Genomic DNA, 23,597 nt, shown 5'->3' on the forward strand with positions numbered 1-23,597 from the left:
GTAGCTAAGAAATATTTTTATTTTTAAAGATATCTGGATTGGGACTTTCCTGGTGGTTCCGTGGTAAAGAATCTGCCTTCCAGTGCAGGGGATGTGGGTTCGATCCCTGGTCAGGGAACTAAGATCCGACATGCCACGGGGCAACTAAGCCAGTGCGCCACAGCTACTGAGCTTGCGTGTGTCAACTAGAGAGCCTGCATGCTGCAAACTACAGAACCCAAGTACCCTGGAGCCTGCGCACCACAACTAGAGAAAAGAAAACCCGCACACTGCAACTAGAGAGAAGCCCACGAGCCACAACGAAAGATCCCACATGCCGTAACTAAGACCCAATGCAGCCAATAAATATATTTATAAATAAATAAATAAATAAATAAATAACAAATCTTTAAAAAAAAGATATCAGGATTGACTAATTCCAGCCACAATTTATTATGAAAGTCTAGACTTTCCTGTAATCCTCTATCTTGCAATTTAAGTCTTTCTCTTCTTGCACAGTTCTCATTAGAGTTAAGAAATAGTAAGTAACTAAAGGAACTAAGGATAAAAGGCTTTATATATCATCTTCCATGTTCATACTTTGGAGAAGATAACTTGAAGTGTTATCTAATCAGTGCCCCACTGGCAGAGTAGATGGGTGTGAAATAAAAGGAGCATTTGGTAGTAATGCCCAAACTTCAAAGGGATCCTTGAATTACACTTACAAACCTAGCAGTGACCCAGTTCCTGTTATGCCTCAAAACTATTAATGGTATTGCTTTGGATTTCCTGACTTCCTATGATTTCAGCCTTTTCTGGGGGCAAAGAGTTCCTATCAGTTGTCTAGGAGAAGCAGCAGACTACAGAAAACCAGTACGGCTCAGTTGAATAGTTAAGAAAATGGGCTGTGGAGCTGGATGAGTCCAGCTCCTGGTTCTGTCTCTTGCTCATTGAGTGACCTTGGACAGACAGTTTAATTTCTCCATCTGCAGTTTCCTGATCTGTAAAATGGGATGACAGCAATACTACTTCTTAGGGTTGTTGTGAGGATTAAATGAATTGCTGTAACTTAAAACACTGCCTGGCCCATAGAAACACTACATCAGTTCGCAGGAATAATTTTTTTAAGTGAAGTATGGTTGATTTACAATATTTTGTTAAAGTATTGTTTGTTATCACTATTGCTGACTTTGCAAATGTTATCTTTTTCCATTAAGAGAGTTTTTAATTTCTGAGAAAAAACAAAACTGTTAATGGGTCACAATGCTTACAGAATTGAGTATAAGCTCTTCTTCTGGCATCCAAAGACTACTTTTACTCCAAGAACACCCTATGACACACTTTTAACATAAGGTCCCACTTTTAATATAAAGTCTATGAATCAGGAAAAAAATTATTCTAATTTTATTCACTTTTTTCTCTTCTTCAAACTCCCTCTCATCTCTTAAAATGTTTATATCATCTATTTGTTTCATACCAAACCCTTCACCTGCCTCAGGAAGAGCACGGTACTTAAGTGAGTTTTTTAGAGAAGTTAATCAAACTACGACTACAACCCTTTTTCCTACCAAGATCTCTCTAACATGCCTATTTTCTGCACTTTTTCTAATCCTGACTTGAATATCTGAGTGGCCACAGACATTTCTAGTCACTTCGGGGCCTTTGGATACGAGGTAGAGAACTCTTATACAGACCAGCATTACTCAGACACTAAGAAATTATAAATATGAAACACAGCAGTGGGACAAAACTGTCATTTTTCACATCCTGGAACACATGTAAACTAATATCTGACCAGCATACTGGTGTAAACTAGAAGGGATTTAGAGTTTGTTTCATCTCTTGGTGAAAAAAAATTGTTATATTTGCTTTATGGATTTTAAGAAAAAAGTATCAGAATGTGTTAAATAATATATTTGTGTATATAATCTACTAACATTTTTTTTTTTTTGGTGTGCGGCGTGGCTTGTGGGATCTTAGTTTCCTGATCAGGGATTGAACCCAGGGCCCTCAGCAGTGAAAGCGTAGAGTCCTAACCAATGGACCTCCAAGGAATTCCCAATCTGTCAACATTTTAATGAGATACTTGAGTAGGCTTAGTTTATAGAAAGAACCATACATATGATGTTTGGATATAAAATTAACTGTGGCAAATTTTTGCATGGTTTGAAAAACGGTTTTATCACTCTAAAAATGTACAATAATTTAATATCGAGAGTCACATAATTAATCCATCCCCAGTTGGGACTCTCGTTCCTAGAAGAACATGAGTTCTTATGAAGAAGCAGCTGCTTACATGCTCTTCCTTTCCTCCTCTTACCTTTCTGCCTCCTTCACTCTCTCCTTCCTTTTCTTTCACATTTCATTCTAACATAGCTTTTCACTGACCTATAATTGATAATCCTTTTGCTTCACTGAGCTGCCTCAGACCTGAAAAGATGCTAAACCACTCATCCTATCAATAAAACACTCCAGTGCTTGGAAAACAAATCAGAACTGGACAGTCCACAGGAGGTGGGGAGGTAAAGCACTGCACCTCAAGGTGCAGACTAGCAGAACTGACTTCAACCGCTGTACCCATCCTGTTGCAAATAGGTGTGTGTTGGCGGGGAGGGTGATCATTAAATACCAAATGGCCTGTGTTTGGTCCACTGCTTTACTTCCTTTTCTGAACCTCTAGGACTTCAGCGTTCCCTAGCAACAGAAGCAAAGGATCAATTTAGAAAAGTGCTTTCCAGAGCATTCTTATCTAGCTACTGACCAAGCCATTTTAGTTTATGTGATCAAGCAATTGAAACTCAAGGAGATTTATCACTGACTGTCCTCGGCAGCAAAACTGGAAGAGTACTGCTTGATATGTATGCTACTAATGTCTGAGATGACTGATTCTACCTCTACTGCACAAGCATGGATTGGTTTCAGGAAGAATCAGTAGTCTCTGCATCTCACTGTGAACCGACAGTGTTGCTAGGGAAACTGATAATTATGTGGCAGAATGGAGGGTGCAGAATAGAAGAAAAAGGGTTCAGAAGAAATGTAAGGTTTTGATCCAAATCAGCATGTTTATAGTAATAGTTTGTTGATCTTCTGTAGTCATATAATTTAATAAATACCATTAATTATATGTTTGACAAGATACAGATTTCTGAACTAAAAGAAATGAATTAGACTCTGGAAAGCTACTGGTTACTGATCATACTTTGTGTATGGCATAGCAGGAATATATATTTATTATAAACTGTGATGAATTTGAAGAATTAAAATATTCAAAAAGGTGAGAAAAACACATTGATTTGATTTCTGACTTTTTTAAGAAAACAATCTTATCAAGTTCCAGATATAAAAATTGTAACTCCATAAAAGCTCTAATAAAATTTCTTTTTTTCACCTCAAACACCCTTTAGGGTGGAGAAGAAAGAAGTGTTGCCATTTTGATATTATACATAGTAAAAAACCAAGCCAGAGAAGTTGAATGACCTTCCTAAAGTCACATACCTCTTCAGTTAGTGGTAATGTTGGTGCTAAATACTCTTCAACTGCCTGGGAGGCATTATTTACAGATTATGTCTTAGTAAGTGAAAACACAGCAAAAGGATATAAACTTAGTGAACAGATGCAAATCTCTAAATACCACTTTACTTTTAAATGAAAATTTCCAATACTTTTCACTTTCAATGGCTAAGAGTTTAGTTCTGAAAGTTAATGATATGATATAAACACTTGTTTATCAGGAAAATCTCATTGGAGACATTTTAATATGTGTGAAAGAGCATCAAAGAATTAAACAGCTCATTAGTGATCACAGTTTTACTGCATGTCAAACCACTGCCTGTGAGTTGTCAGTCCCTTCACGACAATGCTGCCACATGACATTCTTTTATTTTCACTTTTTCTAAGGTCTACTAGGTACCTATTTTAAAAGATGAAATAAAAAGTTTTATGTCCGCCTGTGCATTTATTATAAATTCTTATACATTCTCTAATTTATAAATACACTATACGTATTAAAACATTCATACACATTCTTGTACACACAGTCTATGCACGGGCATGTGTGAGGGAAGCAAATAAGTGATTTATTTATGGTTGGTGTATGAAAGAAGACAGCCATTCACAATACAAAATGCTTCCCGTGTTCTGGTCTGATTTGGTCTCTGACAGGAAAGAATGAGACGTATACACAGGACATCGTGGTAAAAGCAGAAAACCACACAGAACTTCTTAACTCAGTGAATTCCAAGTGCTAGAAGTCAGCCTTCTGATGTTATGAAAAAGATCTTCTTTCTAGGGACTTAAAAATCACTCATTTTAAGCCTTACTAATTAATACTAAAGTAGTGTAACTCACCCTATATGGGACGAGCTATCAATTTAAGGCAGTTTATTAAGCTTATCAATTTTATGGTGGTTTAAAAATAATATCTGACTTGTCTGAGTTGGAATTTTGTTAATTCTTTACATCAAAGATTTATTTTTGATAAGACGAGAGAAAAATTATAACTTCCTATTTTGATAAGCCCTTTTTTCTTTCCCACAGCAGGAAGGCTTTTTCAACTTTTAAATCTCTGAGTTAAAAAAAGAAGAATGTAAGGCCAAATTTTACAGTCATTAAAAACATTTTTTATGGTTACGTTAAACAAACCTTGACTTAGGCCATCTTGACAAGATGTCTGCTTGACATCCAAATTCTCCAAGGTATCTCCTTTAGAGACCTCACTAAGAGATGTTCTTCTCTCAAAGATGTTGTTGTTATTGTTAACTTGAGTCCCATTTTGCTTCAGTAGCCTGAACACCTCAGCTTCCAAATCTCTAATCTAAGAGAGAAAAAAAATATCCATTCATGAAACCCTAAATCGGCACTTCTCTCCAAGCACTAGGCAAAACTACCCTATTATTCTTTTTTTTTAATTTTATTAAAATATAGTTGATTTACAACATTGTGTTTAATTTCTGCTGTGTAGCAAAGTGACTCAGTTATACATATATATATTCTTTTCAAATTCTTTTCCATTATGGTTTACCACAGGATACTGAACATAGTTCCCCGTGCTATACAGTAAGACCTTGCTGTTCATCCAAACTATATATAATAGTTTGCTTCTGCTAATCCCAAACCCCCAGTCCTTCCCTCCTCAACCCTCCCGCATCTTTGGCATCCACAAGTCTGTTCCCTATGTCTGTAAGTCTGTTTCTGTTTCATAGATATGTTCATTTGTGTTGTATTTTAGATTCCACATGTAAGTGATATCATATGGTATTTGTCTTTCTCTTTCTGACTTACTTCACTTAGTGTGATAATCTCTACTATTTCATTCTTTTTAATGGCTGAGTAATAGTCCATTGTATACATGTACCACATCTTCTTTATCCATTCATCTGTCAATGGACATTTAGGTTGTTTCCACATCTTGGCTATTGTAAATAGTGCTGCTATGAACATGGGAGTGCATGTATCTTTTCAAATTATAGTTTTGTCTGGCTACCGTATTACTCAGTGGCTTTGATCATATAACTCACCCGTACTTGCAGGCCTTGAACTTCCACAAGATGAGCTTTTTCCAACTCTTCTATTTTCTTTCTTTCTGCTTCCTGTCTTTTGATGAAATCAAGTTCTCTTAAGAAGAAAATAATAGATCTCATTGTATCAAACACTCAAATGAGGAAACGTAAAAATTCTTATCAGAAGCAATGAACTGCACAGTGAAATAAATAACAAGACAGCTGTTTAAATAAACAAAACTCAATCACAGAGAAAAGGTATCTAGTAATGAAAGCAAATAAAATGTTTTAATGGATTACAAAGTAAAGAAAAATGCTTTGATTCTGCTTACTAAGATTTTCATCTTTAGCTCCTGACTCTAGAGCACCCATTCATATTTAGATAGAAGCTACTGAACTAATGACCCACGTTGGATAACTTAGTGGAGATAATTACATGTCGAGTAGATATAATTCCACATTTATAAAGTCATTTATTAGTAAACTGACAGAACTGGATGGTAAGAGTTTTAAAAAGATAATTATAATAAGATTGCTTCCTATAAATGTCAGTAGAGGGGTTGTTGGGTCAGAAACACTGAGGGGGAGCTGTCACTACATACCTGAGGATAATATGGGGAGAAGGAGAAATACCTCCATTTTGAGAGTCTGGAATGCAATATGCAAATTTGGTAGAATTTATTATAAAATTATTACATGAAATAAAGTTAGGTATATTTTTGGTAAAAAGAGTTAAAATAGTGATGTACTGAATTCATGGTCATATGAACAATTACCCCTTTCCAATACACTTTTTTTTTTTTTTTTTTGCGGTACGCGGGCCTCTCACTGCTGTGGCCTCTCCTGTTGCGGAGCACAGGCTCCGGACGCGCAGGCTCAGCGGCCACGGCTCACGGGCCTAGCCGCTCCGCGGCATATGGGATCTTCCCGGACCGGGGCACAAACCCGTGTCCCCTGCATCGGCAGGTGGACTCTCAACCACTGCGCCATCAGGGAAGCCCTATGCTTAGCTTTTAAGGCTTGACACAGAAGACCAGATGAGATACTGGTGCTACTTTCTATTATTCTAGCTAGCCAGAAGTAACTGTTGAAAAAAATCCATAAAAAATCTCCCTGGCCAGTCTCCCTGAAATTACACCAAGATTCAACAGATGGAAGCAAAGCAGCATTAGCTCAGAAATAGCAGTTGAAATTTAAAAGCAGAGTGTGGCAGGGCAGGAGGTCTTGCTAATTAATATTTACACTATCTGTAGTGGGAAAATTCTGAAGTTAACTGATTCTAAGAATAGACATAGAAGCAGCCTCATCAAGGCCCCAGTTGCTGCTTTGTAAGTACTTTATCCAATAGTCATTCTGCATGACTTCAGCTGGGCTTCTTGCTTCTAAACCACAGATGCTTCAAAAAGGATAGAGGTTCAAATGGTTTAACAGTTACTATTAATGATTAACAACAACAACAAAACAGGAGGTTGCCAAAAAATTATAGAAGAAAAAATATAATTGCATATGAAAAATGATGCAAGAGATTTCTAAAACTTAATGTCTATTTATGCATTAACTATGCTCCTTAGGGGCATGACTCTGAGGTCACCTTTTCTTTTCCACTAGATATTATGAAATTACTGGATATAAACCTTCTTTAGATGCACACAACTATTCCTTAGTCATTAGAAGCTGCTTACTTTTGTTGAAAATCCTTGATCAGTTTCTTTGCCTTGTTGTACTTCTTTTCCAAGGCTTGATACTGGCTTTGAGTCTCTTTGAGGTGCTCGTTCACCGTGTGGCATAACGTTTGAGCCTCAATCCAGTAGCTCTCCAACTTCAACATTCTTTCTTTATTCTCTTCTATATTCTGCTGGAGTTGGGTTTTTTCTAGTTCCCACCTCACTTTCTCATTTTCTGCTGCTTGCAGCTGGACAAAGCAAATATCAAAGCAAGCATTATCTGGGTACTTCTGTAGTCAAAATTCCTCATATTTTTATAGTGTATTTTAAATTCCATTGTTACATATACTCAAATCATCAAACACACTGAGATGAGAAGAGCAAGTATTTTCATTATTACATAGATTATAAAATGGAAGCCTTGAAAAGTGAAAATGTTTGTACAAGGTCACACATCTGATAAATGACAAAACATGGATCTGATTCCAACTCCCATGATCTTTCCATCACACTATGTGGTGTATCAAATTCTCTGAGCAGGAAAAAGTGTTTTAGAGTTTGATTCTATCCAATGAACTTCAACACGTTTTCTTTTTTAACATATAATTATAAATAAAAAGTTAACTAAAAAGGGAGTGGGGAGAGGCAAGCTGGGAAGGCGAGAGGGGCAGAAGCACACAGTATGGCCTAATGGGTAAGAGGGGGACCGTGGAGTCATGCAGTTTAGATCTGAATTCCAGGCTCTGCCATTATTGGCCTTTAAACCTTGGACAAGTAACTGAAGTCCTCTAAGACTAAATAATGTTATCTTTAATCGGAACTGTGATATAACACATCAGCACGCTTGGAACAGCTCCTTGGGCATAATAATCTGATAAAAGTGATTTTTACTTTGTTTCTATCCCTTTTGATGATATTATCACATCCTTTATTTCAACTGACATGAACATAGTTTATAGCTCATTATTTTGCTGACATTGTTCTGAGTTTCTAGAGCCTGATAAATCCCGATTTGAATAAAAGTATAAAAGACAGTGTGAGTAAAAATATAAATGATTGCTGAATTAATTTAAATCTCTCTGATGGGACAGAAAGGCAGCTTCTTGTGGTTTCTGCTTTCAGGGAAGCTTAGGAACAGATAACACACTGGTCCAAATCCCTCATTTCTGCAGAAATTCAAGACTGATCTCTCAGGTAAGAGCTCAAAGGTCATTTATTCACAATAACCAGCTAACCTTTAAACGAGTGCTTCATCTACTTCACATGCCTCCGTTAAAGTTCAAAAGGATGCAGAGTCATTATAAACTATCAATTTTCAAAATCTAAAACATTCCAAAATCATTCGGAAAGTGGAAATATATGTTTTTATGTATATTTTAAACTAAACATATTGGCAAAACAGGTTACAAAGTAAAAAGTAGTCAAAAACATTTCAAAATTAGGAATTCTATTATCAACTTGGATATAAAAAGTCATAGTAAAACAAGCTAATCTATGGCTATTATATGCCAATATAATATTGAGAAAAATATAAAATACTAATTTACAGAATTTTCTAGATTAAATATCTAACACATAAGCTTTGTTAAAGCACTTGCAATCCCAGGTGAATCTTTTTCCCTGATTGTACCTAACAACTAAAAAAAAATCTTCTATTCTTCCATTCTATGACAAGAAACATGGCAATTTAAAACAGGACTGGGTATTTGCTGCATCCTTTATTAAGCAATGTTTCGTGTTCGAGTAGTTTATTTACCAACCGCTACTAATTTAAAATTTATTATTCACAGAGCTTGGTTGAAACCATGAATGATGTATAGACATGTTTTGACTAAAGAGCTGCAGAGTTATTAGCTAAAAACACCATTTAACCAAAATAGCCTTGCTAATTCATCTCCATTTAAAACACATGGAAAAACCAAAACAAGTGTATCTAATGTGAACAGGGAAATGGACTGTTAGTAGTGTGAGAGCAATTATGTCTCAATTTTTAAAAGACTGTAAAAAATAAAGATTATTGTGTTTTTAAAGTAACTCAAAAGATATTTTTAAATCTTTGAAATTATGTACTTGATAAAACTAAACACTGTTCAAGAAACTTACAAGTACCTTATAATTTACCAATTAAAAATGCTCTTCTGAATTATATATTATTTCATATATAAACTAAAAACACATACTCCTTTTATCAAGACCTGTATTTCCCCACAAATTTAAATAACATGAACTACACTTGTCTAAAGATTTCTGGTAGCACCTGGCACCTAAAATAAATTATTCATATATTAATTAAATTTCATAATATTTAATTACTAGAAATTGGAAGTTTTCTCTATGAAAGATAAGTAATGTGCTATGCTAAAATACATTATTTCTGATGAATAAGTTAAAAATAAATAATTAAACATTTAAGATAAAATAAAGAGATATAGTATAACGGCTTGTGCTTAAGGAATTAGTGGTCAAAATGTAATTTGGATGCTTGAACTATTATAAACATTTACTTTTTAAAAAATTTAATTTATTTTTTAAATAGCAGGTTCTTATTAGTTATCCATTTTATACATATTAGTGTATATATGTCAATCCCAATCTCCCAATTCATCACACCACCACATAAACATTTACTTTTTGAGGAAAGCTCAGAGGGAACGGGCCACATATGTGCAAATATGTAAATATGTAATTTAAAAATACTGTGCTATTTTCACTGAGGGGTATGGTGGTGCTGACCCCCTAAGAGTATGCACTGGCAGGTTTTTCCACTAACAGTGGAAATGAATCTCTCACATTTGTATTCTTTCAAATGCACAGAAACAAATTCCTTTAGTCCTCGGGTTGAATTTATTCATAGCATCTGAAGTTTAAAAAGTACAATTCAAACATCATGTATTGGTGCTTACCTTGGTCTTCAATTTTTGAATCTCTGCTTCTGTAACTGCATGTTTGATTTGCAACTGAAAATGGAAAATAAAGAAAAAGTCTGAACTAAGTGTATCTATATTTTTAAAGCTTCAGCAGCTAGCAGAATACCTTATTATATAGCTGAAGGCCTAGAAAAGTGCTGCAATGCAGCAGGCTGTAAATTAAAATGTCTAGTGTGTAAAATGACTCTCTAGGTGCAAACTAATTAAACATGGGGTTTATGGTCCACACTCCCTAACATCAGATTAGGTTACGAATTTAATTGTTCAGGGACCAAATAGAAGGAAACACATTTTCTTGCCCTCTTTTCAGCTCTTCCTTTATGATTTGAGTGTCAAGGAATTGTTTCCTTGCAGTCTTGTGGATTGAACAAGCCTCGGCAGGCAAGTCAGCCAGTGGCCGCGGGAAGCTTCAATTCCAAATCTGGAAGAAAGGTGGCGCTCTGGTTCCGTGAGTCGCACGCATTTTAGGCTTAGCAGTTCTTTTACAGCTCAGGCTGCTGCAAAGCTGGAGAAGAGGATGTTGCAGTTCCGCGGCGAAATCTGTAATTTTTTTTTTTTATTGCAGGAAAAGTACAGATCTAGATTTCTGTCCTTTAGAAGATCTACTCCTATTGAGGACCTAGACCCCCACCCCCAAAGCTTCAGCTACAGTTTATTCTCCTGAAAGCCACCATTTAGATTTGTTTTGCTTCTCCCCTCCCCCCACCACTTTTTCTTCATAGGGAAGAAAAACGAAGGAAGCGTTCATTCCTTAAGGGATAAATAAATACACCAAAATTTACGGAAAACGATTTATGGGTTGAAAATCACTTTTCTAAAATCCTTGGGGCCAGATGTTTTTAGAATTCCGAGTTCTTTCAATTTCAGAAACGTAGTAAAATGCATTTTTCCATAAATTGCTTATTGCCCACAGCAGGGTCTGTGGAGGCAACTCTGTAATCAAACACATGAATATGTTTGCCACCAAACATGTGAATATTCTCACTAAGGGAGGTACCTAAAGACTGTAAGACTGTAGCATCCTGTCAGTTTTGGTCAGATTTACCACCCAAGTGAGTGTGCCACAAAATTATTTTTAAAAACTGTCTCAGAGCATTTTGAATTTAGGATTGTACAGAGGGACTGTAAACTTCCCATATTACTGTAATCAAATAAGTCCAAGATTTTCTTATCAGAAAGACGGCTAATGAAGACAGAAACGTGCACGTCTGGAGATCACACCGCCTCATAACCCTCAGCTCTCTCTCTGGTTTTAATCCGTACTTCCTTGGTTTCCACCTGGCCAGCAGGGGCGTATGGGAAGGATGACGAGGGAAAGAAGTTAGAGTCAAGGACAGGGTTCATTCAACACCCTTAGATGCTGATGAATAAAAGCCCAGAAACTGAGAGGCCCCACGCTCCCTGCAAAATGCCCCCTCAGGGATGCTTTCAGGTTTCCTGTTGGGCTTAAAGCTCTGCGGGCTCTGCAGCTACAGCTGTGCTCCTGCTCGAGGGGTGACCGTGCAACTTTCAGACCTGATTCTGCCCCACTCTCCTGCTTTCAGACCTGGTCGCTCTTGCCTCTTCGGCTCTTGCTCCTTTCACCCTCACTGTTCCCAGGGCCTTCTGTGCTCTAACAGTCTCTAGAGAGGAAGTCCTCTTTGTTAGCACAGTGTCTAGCACAGATAAGTCCTCTGTAAAGTTAGCCAAGACTAAGAAAGAAGGATTTGAAGAACTCAAATATGATTACCCTAACTCTACTTCTCAGTTAAAAGTGCTAAATGCTGTAAAACGTTGCACCTGAAATAAAAGCCCTCTGGTTCTAAGCTGAAGAGTAGCAAGAAATCAAAAAGGCAGACTTTTTGATGAACACCGCAGCTAGGAGGAAGTGTCATATCTTACTTTCTCAGTGGTTAACACCCTGTAGGATAATATATTGCAATACAACTTGTTGGGACTTTGGATTTTCTTTGTTCAAATCGCCATGTTCTCTAGCAAGCTACTTCTCTGGGCCCCGGTTTCCCATATGAAAAATGAGAGGGCTAGGTGGGAAGAACCCCCAAGGCCCCTGCAAGTACTCCAGGTGTGACACTTACGAAATGAAGGGCCTAGAGATGGTTGTCAAGGCTGAAGAGTCTAGGAATTCTCGTCCCAAGCCAGCATTTTCATCCCTATGAATGCATACACTAGACTAATCCGCTGATGTGTGGGACAAACCGATGTGAAACTGCGATGCAGCCAAGTTGATTTTCAGTTATCTCGCCCCTCCCATCTTAGCAAAACAGATAATAGAAGACAGCTGAACTCGTAAGCGGTGAAGTGAGAACCCGGAGCCCCAGGTGCTGCCCTTTCTCTCCTGTTCCCTGTCTGTGTATGGCCTCAGCCCCACTCCCTGTTCTCTCAGTGCTGGGGGCGGGCTCCCCAATTCCCACCACTGTACAAAGTACTCCTCCCTCAGGCTCATTATAATTTTTGTAGAGAACCTTCAAAAAAAAAGCTTGAAGTGTTACTCAGTATAGCCCAATCCTTTAGCTACAGTAAAGCAGAATGAGGTCTGTAAATTCAGACATTATTCAGAAGATGGACAAAAGTTTTAGTGTGAGGTTTCCCCCAGTACTCATAAGGCTGAAAATTATAGATATGTGATTATTTTGATCTTGCATGCATATTAAGAGAATTTCTACAAATCCATCACTATTAACAGGAAAAGCATTAAAAATAAACTAATCTAACACTTTCATTTTATATAGGACGAAACTGTGTTTCAGTAGTTTAAGTTGCAGAGCTAGTAAGTGCCAAAGCCAGGTTTTACAAATTCCAGTCCACAGTCCTCTCCTCTAATACTAAGTTTCTTACATTCGTAGGACACTTTTTCCCTTTTCCATCATCTCCTTCCTCACTGCAAATGAATCTGTAAGGGAGGCACGACAGGCACTGTTAACCTCGCTGTTCAGACAGAGAAAGAGGCTCAGAGAAGTTACATGGCTTCTTCAAGTTCCCAGCAGAAGCAGGTGGTGGAGTGGAAATTATCCCAGGTCTGACTCCACCTACCTCTGTTCCTCCCTTCCTTATGCCCCTCATCTGAACCAGCTTTGGAATACATTTTTCATTTGATCATCAGAGAAACCCTGAGGCATATGTGATCACTGTGGCCTCCCAGATGAGAAAGTAGGACTCCACCTGGAAACCACAGATCCCTTCTGGTAGGCTGAGTGTTCTGGCACTACATACAACATGGTGCTCAGGCAGCTGTTATTAGTCATGGAACTTAGAAAGAAATCTCTCCCTCATTATTCAACCAGCATTTACTGAATGAGACTATGTGCCAGGTGCTGTGCTAGTCGTTGAGGATACACGGAAGTGACACAGAACCTACCTTCGAAACACTTACTACAGGGAAATTAATATATACCACCACCTCCTGAGAGAAGTTCCCAGATGCCTCAGAAAAACTTGGGAGAGAAACTTCAGGTGACCTGCAGCTTTGGCCTACGTGTCATATCTCCAACTGTGGACCCTGCCTCCCAGGCAAAGTGGGCGCGATGGGCCTGGGATACCTCCGTTTCATGAGCAAGAGGAAATTGCTGTTCATAGAGGTGAAGTGACTTGACAAAAGAAGCACAGTGCGTACAAAGTTGAGTTTTCTTATTCTAGAGTAGTTCTCCTTTCACGTTTAATAGCCTTTCCAGAGTACAGGTGTAAGGGTTTGCAGACAACCCCCGAGACTGGTCAGGCTGACTGCAGGGGGCAGGGTCTACAGGGCTGGTTAATAGAAACAGAGCCTGAAATACCTGTTGGACCGTTTGGGCTTCAGAGAATCTAGGTTTGGTGAAAAGACTTGGGAAGGGAGGATACAATTAAAAAGAAAAGGTTAAGGACTGCAGGTCAGTGTCTCTCAACTTATAAAACCAATCTCTTTCATCTCTTCTGTCATCTTGAACATGAATGGCATCAATATCCACCCCAGGATTACAGCACAAATTAACACACACACTCCTGTGGAGAACAGTAGCTTTCATATAACATTCTGCAGGTGTACCCGCTGTGTTTATTTTCTATTTATTTCTTTCAAAAATATGAATACAGAACATGTACCCACATCACTGAATCGATATAATCCAAATATAACTGAACTAGAAATAGAAACATCCTTACACATAAACATTGTAAAACTGAACTTCTGCATTCTTTACTTATCCTGTGCAAGCATGAAAAACATTTTTCTTTAAACAGGAAAAATGTTATCTTTGCAGGAAAGATTTTAAGAGCGCTCTAGTACTAGAGATTTTACAGATAAGAGCGACATTCTCTGTTTTTACTTTACAAGGGCAAAATAATAACTGATATTTGCATGCAACTTTATGAAGCGGTTTCAGCACTGGAATAAGAATTTTTACAATGATCTCTGTGATAATTTGACTGCAGTCTGTCTTACCCATGACGGTGTAAGTTCCACAAAAGAAGAAATAAGTGCTGTTTTTGCCTATACTTTGGTGCTGTTAAAATGAAGCTATGCCATATTGCTTTATAATTTCTGCTCAAAGGTTTATATATGGTACCTATCTTTATATTAACAAAAGTGTTTTTCTCAGGAAACAGATTATGCAAAACTAGCTGAAATCAGCTGATTGAATGATATAACCTAATGTGAATGGCAACACTAACTGCAGTATATGCAGCACAGGGTCATTCTCTAAGGAGGTGCTCATAAACTGGTTATTGATGGTGAAGGTGCTGGATGTAGATGACAGCCTGTAATTACTGTTACTCTTTTTTTTTTTTGAGGTACGCGGGCCTCTCACTGTTGTGGCCTCTCCCGTTGCGGAGCACAGGCTCCGGAAGCGCAGGCTCAGCGGCCATGGCTCACGGGCCCAGCCACTCCGCAGCATGTGGGATCTTCCCGGACTGGGGCACAAACCTATGTCCCCTGCATCGGCAGGCGGACTCTCAACCACTGCGCCACCAGGGAAGCCCAGCTACTCTTTAAATAAGTATCTATTTCTTGTTAAGTACGTAACATTTTTTACCTTCTCTATGTATTAATGAAAAGTTCCATAAAGATTACTATCTAATGCATTAATAACTTCTTCTAGATTACTTTTCATAGATTCTCTATGACTTATGTAAGCAAAATAACACAATTTTTTACACTCCATATTTTTTCCTCAAGACAAATGCAGAACTGTTTTTACTGGGAGCTAATATCTATGACTGCCGAGAAGGAACGGTGGAGGGGAAACACCGGATAGTCCACTGAAATGGCACCTGGCCAGCAGTTTCCGATTCAGCCTCTTCCTACTTCCCACTAAATTTCCAGTGAAATCACATTACAAAGGAAAAACTCACAACCAAATTGACACTGAAACTAGAAACAACTGTTACTAGAATATGAAGGAGTCATGAAGTTGAATTAAGAAAAATCTAGTCAAGCTTCACTCTAAAGACAGGGAGATGCTTTGTGTCTCTCTCACTGATTGCTTGAGATAGCAGGTCTATCCAGTGAGGAAGATGGGCAACCTCCACTGTCCTTCCCAGGAGCTGTCCTAAAACCAGGTTCTCTAACTCTCCACCTTCCATATTCATTCAGAAAGCAACTGCTAGATGAGGAAAAGAATGCAGGAAAGGTGGCTGATAGTGGCACATTGCCTACTTTCACCTGCAGACCACAAAGTGTAGCAATACAGAGGCAGTCACAGTAAGTGCTTTGATAGCAAGGAGTAACTTTTTTTTCCCTTTAACTTCAAGAACTGAGTGGCGAGATTTGGATATCCCACCTTAGTACAGAGAATTGCTTTAGATGATAGGTTGCCAGAAAACAGCAACCAGGCTGGAAACTAGGCACATAGATATGTCCTCTTGATGTAGGTCTAGAAATGGGATTTGTAATTTTTAAAAGTGGATAATTGCTGCTTGAATACAAAAAAAGTTTTTTGCCTCATTTCAAGGTAAATAAGAAAAAGGCAAAACTGAGCCTATTACTAAATACTTCAGATCAAGGAAAAGAGAGTATCAACTTGAAAATTCAAATAAGTAAACCTGTGAAAATTATATATCCCATTAAAAAAAAGACATTTTAAAGTAACTCTATGGAACACCAGGATGAAGAGAAAGTGAAGAAGCATGAGGAATGAGTGGAGAGTAAGGAAACTAAAAATGTAATTAAGAGAATTAAGTCATTTTAGAGGTGCTAAAGAGCATACCTGAACTTGAAGTTAAAAGCATATTTAATGCTACAGAAAACTGAATCATTGACATGAGAGGACACATTTGAGAACAATCTCAGAAATAGAAAAAAACAGAAAAGAAACATAAAAAAGATAATACTGAAGACAGGGTTTCTAGAAAAGAAACAGAAACTGAAAAAAATTAAAAATGAAGAAAATATTCATAGATTAAATGAAAACATAAACACAAACATAAAACAAGGAAAGCAGATTGGAAAAAAAAATGAATGAAAGGAGCCCTACTTCAAGAAACTTTAAAGAAGATGTGGCACATATATACAGTGGAATATTACTCAGCCACAAAAAGAAATGAAATTGAGTTATTTGTAGTGAAGTGGATGGACCCAGAGTCTGTCATACAGAGTGAAGTAAGTCAGAAAGAGAAAAACAAATACCATATGCTAACAAATGCTAACAAATATATACAGATGCAGATGTAGAGAACAGACTGAGGACACGGGGAGCGAGAAGGGTAAGGTGGGACAAAGTGAGAGAGTGGCATGGACATACATACACTGCCAAATGTAAAATAGCTAGCTAGTGGGAAGCAGCCACATAGCACAGGGAGATCAGCTTGGTGCTTTGTGACCACCTAGAGGGGTGGGATAGGGAGGGTGGGAGGGAGACACAAGAGGGAGGGGATATAGGAATATACGTATACATATAGCTGACTCACTTTGTTATACAGCAGAAACTAACAGAACATTGTAAAGCAATTATACTCCAATAAAGTTGTTTAAAAAAAAAAGAAATTGTGATAAAAAATTTAAAGTACAAGGTTAAAGTAATACAAGCATCCAAATATCTGTTGTCATTAGACTTTTCCTTTACAGTATGCAATGCTAGTTCAAAACAATGAAGCTTGTCCTACAACATTTTCAGGGGAAAAGTTTGTGAATCAAAGTATTAAAACCAGCTAATTATCATTTCCGTGTTATGATAATTAGAATTAGAGGAGAGGAGAGGTAGATAAGCATATGCTATGGCTATCATTTTGTTAAATGGTAAAGACATAGCTGCTGATCTGCTTTCTATATTGCTGGGAGAAAATATCCTAAGACTGAGTCAAAGTTACTCAAGGGTAATCTCTAGAAGAATAGAATAAAAATGTGTAACTTTTAAGCAGCAGATGAAAATTTGATGTATCTAATGGCAAGTAGATAAAAAGATCAAAACAAAACAAGAAGCATGGAAACTGTAATATATGAAATAAGGTGGCAGATGTAAGTTCTAATATTAAAATGATTAAAGTAAATATAAATGGGGCAAACTCACCAATTAACTGACAGACTCCTAGAGTAGTATAAAAATAAGATTTAGGAATAGGTTGACTGAAGGAAACACAATTGTGCAAAAGGATACAGAATGGCTGAAAACAAAGAGATGGAAGAAATAGATACTGTGAAGCAGATATAAAGCAAAAGGAAGCCAGTGTTGAATTTTTACTATCAGACAAAATAGAATTTGGGATAAAATGCATCATTAGAAACAAGGGAGATGTTACAATAAATCGAAAAGCTGTAATAATCATGAACATATAGGCAGCTAACAACAAAGATTTAAAATGTATAAAACTACAATTGCTAGAATTATAGGAAGAAAGAAACAACTGTAGCTGGTAACTTTAACATATGCTTTTCAGAATTAGTACATCAAGCCAACAAAATCTAAGCCACACTGCAGAGAAGACGTGTGTGTTTGTATTATTAATCTTATCTATATAAATTTAACTTATATAAATTTCATACCCAAGCACAGAATATGTGTGCTTTTTACATACATGAGCAATATTTAGATACAACTATTTATGAATTAGGTTACAAAAGATGTCTTGAAAATTCTAAATAGCTACCATATGGAATATGTTTTCTGAATAGTGTGATAAAATTAGAAGCCAATAACAAAAGGATAGCAAAATAAAGTTGATATGCGTGGAAAGTAAAATATGCCACTACATAATTCTTGTGTTAAAGAGGAAATTGCAAAACAAATTACATCTAAATGGCAGTGGCATTCTAAATGTAAAAAAAAATTGTGACATGTAGCTAAAGCAATATTCAGAAAAAAGTTACAGCTTTAAATACACTTATCAGACTCTAAGGGTTATCAAAAGTAAATGTACCAAGTGCAACTGATTAATGCCAAAAAATAAAAAAGGAGGAAAAATAAAGATATTGGTAGGAAATAATAAGTATTTTTTAATTTAAAAAGAAATGTAAAGCTAACATGACAGATAAATTCTAGAAAAAAACACTGAGAAAAAATTGAAAGTACTCAAATAAAGAAAAGAATTTTTAAAAACTAGTTATAGATACTAAAGATTTCAGTATTTTAAAGGTATGTTATAAAAATATAAGTTAATAAATATGAATGCCTAGAGGAAATATATGAATTTCTTGAGAAATACAAAATACCAAAATTGGCCCAAGAAAAACTTGAAAACTTGAAAAGACTAATAGCTATTATAAAAAAGTATTTCAAATCTTCCTCCACAAAGGCACAGATGGTTTTACAACTGAATAATAACAAACTTTCAGGGAACAGAAATTGCCACCTTATGCAAGTCATTAAGTGTCTCTTATAAAAGTCATTTCTGAAAATGAAAAATAGAGAAGACTTCTTAACTTATATTGGAGCTAATATAACCTTTGTGGCAGCTTTTGATTAATCCACTCTAGTTAAGATTTTCTTAGGTGACATTAATATAATAGAGGGGACTATAAAATTTAAGAGAGGGTCAGAAAAAACGGCTTGAATTAAACAGATACATTCCATAAACTTGGATTAAAAGAGTCAATGTGATAAAAATGCCAGTTTTCTGCAAGTTAATTTACTATCTTAATGTAATTACAGTAAGAAAATGCAAGGAAGTTTTTTCAAGGGAGTTAAAGTGATTCAAGTGTTTTCTTGAATAAGTTGAAAAGTAACAGAATTTCTGAAGAGAAGAGTTAGATGGATCTGATTTATTCCATCAATGTTTGGTTTTGTTTTCTTTTTTGCGGTACGCGGGCCTCTCACTGCTGTGGCCTCTCCCGTTGTGGAGCACAGGCTCTGGACGTGCAGGCTCAGTGGCCATGGCTCACGGGCCCAGCCGCTCTGCGGCATGTGGGATCTTCCCAGACCGGGGCACAAACCCGTGTCCCCTGCATCGGCAGGTGGTCTCTCAACCACTGCACCACCAGGGAAGCCCTCCATCAATGTTTTATATATATTCTAACAGTACGGCACCAAAAATTAATGAGAAAGTGGAACGCAATATGAAGACCAAAAGCAGTCCAGAGTGTGAAGGCACAAATACTGTAGATAATAACGCTGGGCCTCCAACCAGAAGGAAATGGGTAAATGAGCATGTAATAAAAGCGCTAGCCCCCTTGTCAGCTATTTGGGAAAATTAAATTAGGGAGTTGTCTTGTTTATACAACAAATTCTAGTATATGCTTGATACCATTCATTCACCAAATACTTAACCACTAACTCTATGCCAAGAACTGTGCAAAGACTGTGGGTACAATATTCAGCAAAAACAGAGAAGCTTAGATTCTAGTAGCAAGATACATAATGGGCTAAAAGTAGGAATGACTGAGAGAATGTTAGTCTAATTTGCTTTGCCCAAACAGTGTAACATATACTTTTGCTTGAAATAATGTAATTAAGAGAACTCTCTGTAATATGAGACTTTCTACAGACTCCAACACAAAATGACTCTCCAACTCCACCCCAGGTTTTGTGTATAATCTTGTGAAAAATATCTAACACTGTACAGTATTTGGGTGTGTATGTTAATCACATAAAGAAATTTCAAACTGTGATAGTGGCAGTGTACAAGATACAAATCCTGTGACAGAGGGCCACACAGTTGATACTGAATAGCAATCTCCTGAAGAAATAAATATATTCATATGTTAAATATAAAACAAAAGAGAATAAAAGGATTAGAAGTGAAATGATGTGGTATTTGTCTGTTCTAGAGGTGGTGACAAACCTCCAATTCTTAAAAGCCAAAATTAAAATTACAGATTTGGTTACTCAGGCTAAAACTAAATCAGCCATGCTATATATAATGGGTCCAGATCATGGAGCAGCCTACACCAACGTCAGCAGCCATTTTCTGTAAAAGTCCAAACAGCAAAGAATTTAGGATTTGGAGGCCATATGGTCTCTGTACAACTACTCAGCTTTACTGTTGTAGAATAAAAGCAACCACAAACAATAAATAAATGCATGTCCATGGCTGTGTTTGAATAAAGCTTTATTTACAAAATAAGGCAGCAGGCCCAATTTGGCCGATGGGCCATAGTTTGCCAACCCTTGGTCCAGATCATGCAGCTGTCTGCACTATGGAGTCAACTTCAAACAATATTTATGGAGCACTGAGTCCTTGGCTCAATTCAGAAAATGGAGGCTATAACCTTCTATATACTATTTCTGCTTTTTAGGCTCTTTAGCTTCCATTAAAAAAATGTGTACCCTATTTCCAGCTCAATTATCTAACAAAGAGTAGGGGTCCTGCTTACCTGGCAACATGGAAGAGCTATATAATAGGCTTTTGCCAGGGTACACAACCTTGTTCTCACTGCCTCAAAGTTGGATTGAGAGTTACAACATTCAAGGAAGATTTTTTTATTTTTTTAGATTCCACATATAAATGAAACCAAATGGTATTATTCTTTTTTTGTTGTTGATTGGAACAAGAATTTATTTGAACAGATTTATCAGAGGCTCACCAAAATCACAGCACCATCGACCACAACTGCAACCACAAACACAAAAGAAACAAGCAAAAATATAATATTTCAGAAGACCCTTGGAATTCCATGGGCAACTATCAAGGACATTTGTGAATGATCACAGCTTTTTATTCCTCTATTTCTTTCATTAGATGTATGTCAGAAGATGGGAAGGTGAGTGGACAATAACAAAGAGACAGACTAAATTGAGAGTGTTATGTTAATTAGCACAAAATATGTGAGGATTTCCCAAAGTGTAGCAAGAATGAGATGAGGAAAACAATACAAGCTACAATCAGTAAAATGAGGAATATAAGCAAGGCAGGGGCATCTACTGAATATGACTGAGTCCTCTTAGATTTCCTAGAAGGTCCTAGGGTATTTTTTTTTTAAGCAGGTTCTTATTAGTTACCTATTTTATACATATTAGTGTATACAAGTCAATCCCAATCTCCTAGTTCATCCCACCACCACCACCCCCTTTTCCCCCTTGGTGTCCATACATTTGTTCTCTACATCTGTGTCTCTATTTCTGCCTTGAAAACCGATTCATCTGTACCCTTTTTCTAGATTCCACATATATGCATTAATATATGATATTTGTTTTTCTTTTTCTGACTTACTTCACTCTGTATGACAGCCTCTAGGTCCATCCACGTCTCTACAAACGACCCAATTCCATTCCTTTTTATGGCTGAGTAATATTCCATTGTACATATGTACCACATCTTCTTTATCTATTCGTCTGTCGATGGGCATTTAGGTTGCTTCCAAGACCTGGCTATTGTAAATAGTGCTGCGATGAACATTGGGGTGCATGTGTCTTTTTAAATTATGGTTTTCTCTGGGTATATGCCCAGTGGTGGGATTGCTGGGTCATATGGTAATTCTATTTTTAGTTTTTTAAAGAACCTCCATACTGTTCTCCATAGTGGCTGTATCAATATACATTCCCACCAACAGTGCAAGAGGGTTCCCTTTTCTCCGCACCCTCTCCAGCATTTGTTGTTTGTAGATTTTCTGATGATGTCCATTCTAACTGGCATGAGCTGATACCTCATTGTAGTTTTGATTGGCATTTCTCTAATAATTAGTGATGTTGAGCAGCTTTATGTGCCTCTTGGCCATCTGTATGTCTTCCTTGAAGAAATGTCTATTTAGGTCTTCTGCCCATTTTTTGATTGGGTTGTTTGTTTTCTTGTTATTGAGCTGTATAAGCTGTTTATATATTTTGGAGATTAATCCTTTGTCCGTTGATGCATTTGCAAATATTTTCTCCCATTCTGAGGGTTGTCTTTTTGTCTTGTTTATAGTTTCCTTTGCTGTGCAAAAGCTTTTAAGTTTCATTAGGTCCCATTTGTTTATTTTTGTTTTTATTTCCACTACTCTAGGAGGTGGGTCAAAAAGGATCTTGCTGTGATTTATGTCAAAGAGTGTTCTTCCTATGTTTTCATCTAAGAGTTTTATAGTGTCCGGTCTTACATTCAGGTCTTCAATCCATTTCGAGTTTATTTTTGTGTATGGTGTTAGGGAGTGTTCTAATTTCATTCTTTTACATGTAGCGGTCCAGTTTTCCCAGCAACACTTATTGAAGAGACTGTCTTTTCTCAAGGAAGATTTCTTAAAGAACAAATAGTTCATCTACTCTTCAGATAATATGTATTACTGGGCCAAATCAGAGCCGAAGAGAAACAGATTATACCACTTCCTCCCACTCAGTCACTTCCTGCAGAAGAACTTTCTTTTTCTGCATTTTTCTTTGGTTTGAAGATATCAGTTAATCTAGAAAGACTTTATAAGAAATGGTCCTAAGATAGGCATTGCTACTCCTACTATAAGAGAATTCTAATCATTATATGATAGTGTACTTCACTGTCACTGAGACGTTTGTATCTGATTTAGAACTAGGAATAGTCATAAATCATCTGACAAACCCATGTAGTTTGCCTCAAGGACTCTGTGAACTATATAAGTGGAAATGGTTCAACCTGACTAATAACAATATGTGGAAGAGAAATGGGCACTCGAAACCACTGGGTGACATAAATAAATTTCTATATTACTGAAAAAAGCCATTCTGGTGGCAACTTGGCATTAAGTACAAGTCCCCACAATATTCATATTCTTTGATCTAATAATTCCACTGTAAGAAATTATCCTAAGGATAATTTATTGCAATATTTATTGCAACATTACTTTTAATAATTTAAAAAGACCTGGAAACAAAAGATATGTTCCAAAACAAAGAATTAAGTAAATTATATAAGATCCATAAGATGAAACAGTAAATAAGCATCATTCATGGCAAAATATTTGATGACATGGGAAAATCCTAATAATACATTTCAAAGTATCAAGAGCAGGAATTTAACACAGTATACATCCTACAATCCCAAATACCACAATACTGGGATTAGGAATGATTTTTTGGCATTTATACAAATCTGTATTTTCTAAAACTCTATAATGAACATAAGTTGTTTTATTTAATAAAAACTTATATTTGAAAAGTACATTCACTTTGACACTGGTCTCACAACTATAAATTTGTCATAGGGAATTAAAAAGGTAAGTCAATATGCTAGGTGTATTAGATAAA

At 36.7% G+C, this 23,597-nt stretch overlaps 1 protein-coding gene across 1 annotated transcript in view; it reads right to left on the bottom strand.

Annotated features, from left to right (window-relative positions):
- Nucleotides 1-23,597, bottom strand: part of PPP1R9A (protein phosphatase 1 regulatory subunit 9A) — a gene marked incomplete at its 5' end in the record, with an annotated part of 154,227 nt that overhangs the window by 53,410 nt on the left and 77,220 nt on the right. Inside the window, 4 exons of the mRNA XM_081243663.1 lie at nt 4,621-4,792; nt 5,496-5,592; nt 7,160-7,389; nt 10,045-10,098. Coding sequence (XP_081099789.1) covers nt 4,621-4,792; nt 5,496-5,592; nt 7,160-7,389; nt 10,045-10,098 — 553 coding nt within the window. The remainder of the gene's footprint in view (nt 1-4,620; nt 4,793-5,495; nt 5,593-7,159; nt 7,390-10,044; nt 10,099-23,597) is intronic.

This window comes from Mesoplodon bidens, assembly GCF_964165515.1.
Source record: "Mesoplodon bidens genome assembly, chromosome: 9".
NCBI lineage: Eukaryota > Metazoa > Chordata > Mammalia > Artiodactyla > Ziphiidae > Mesoplodon > Mesoplodon bidens.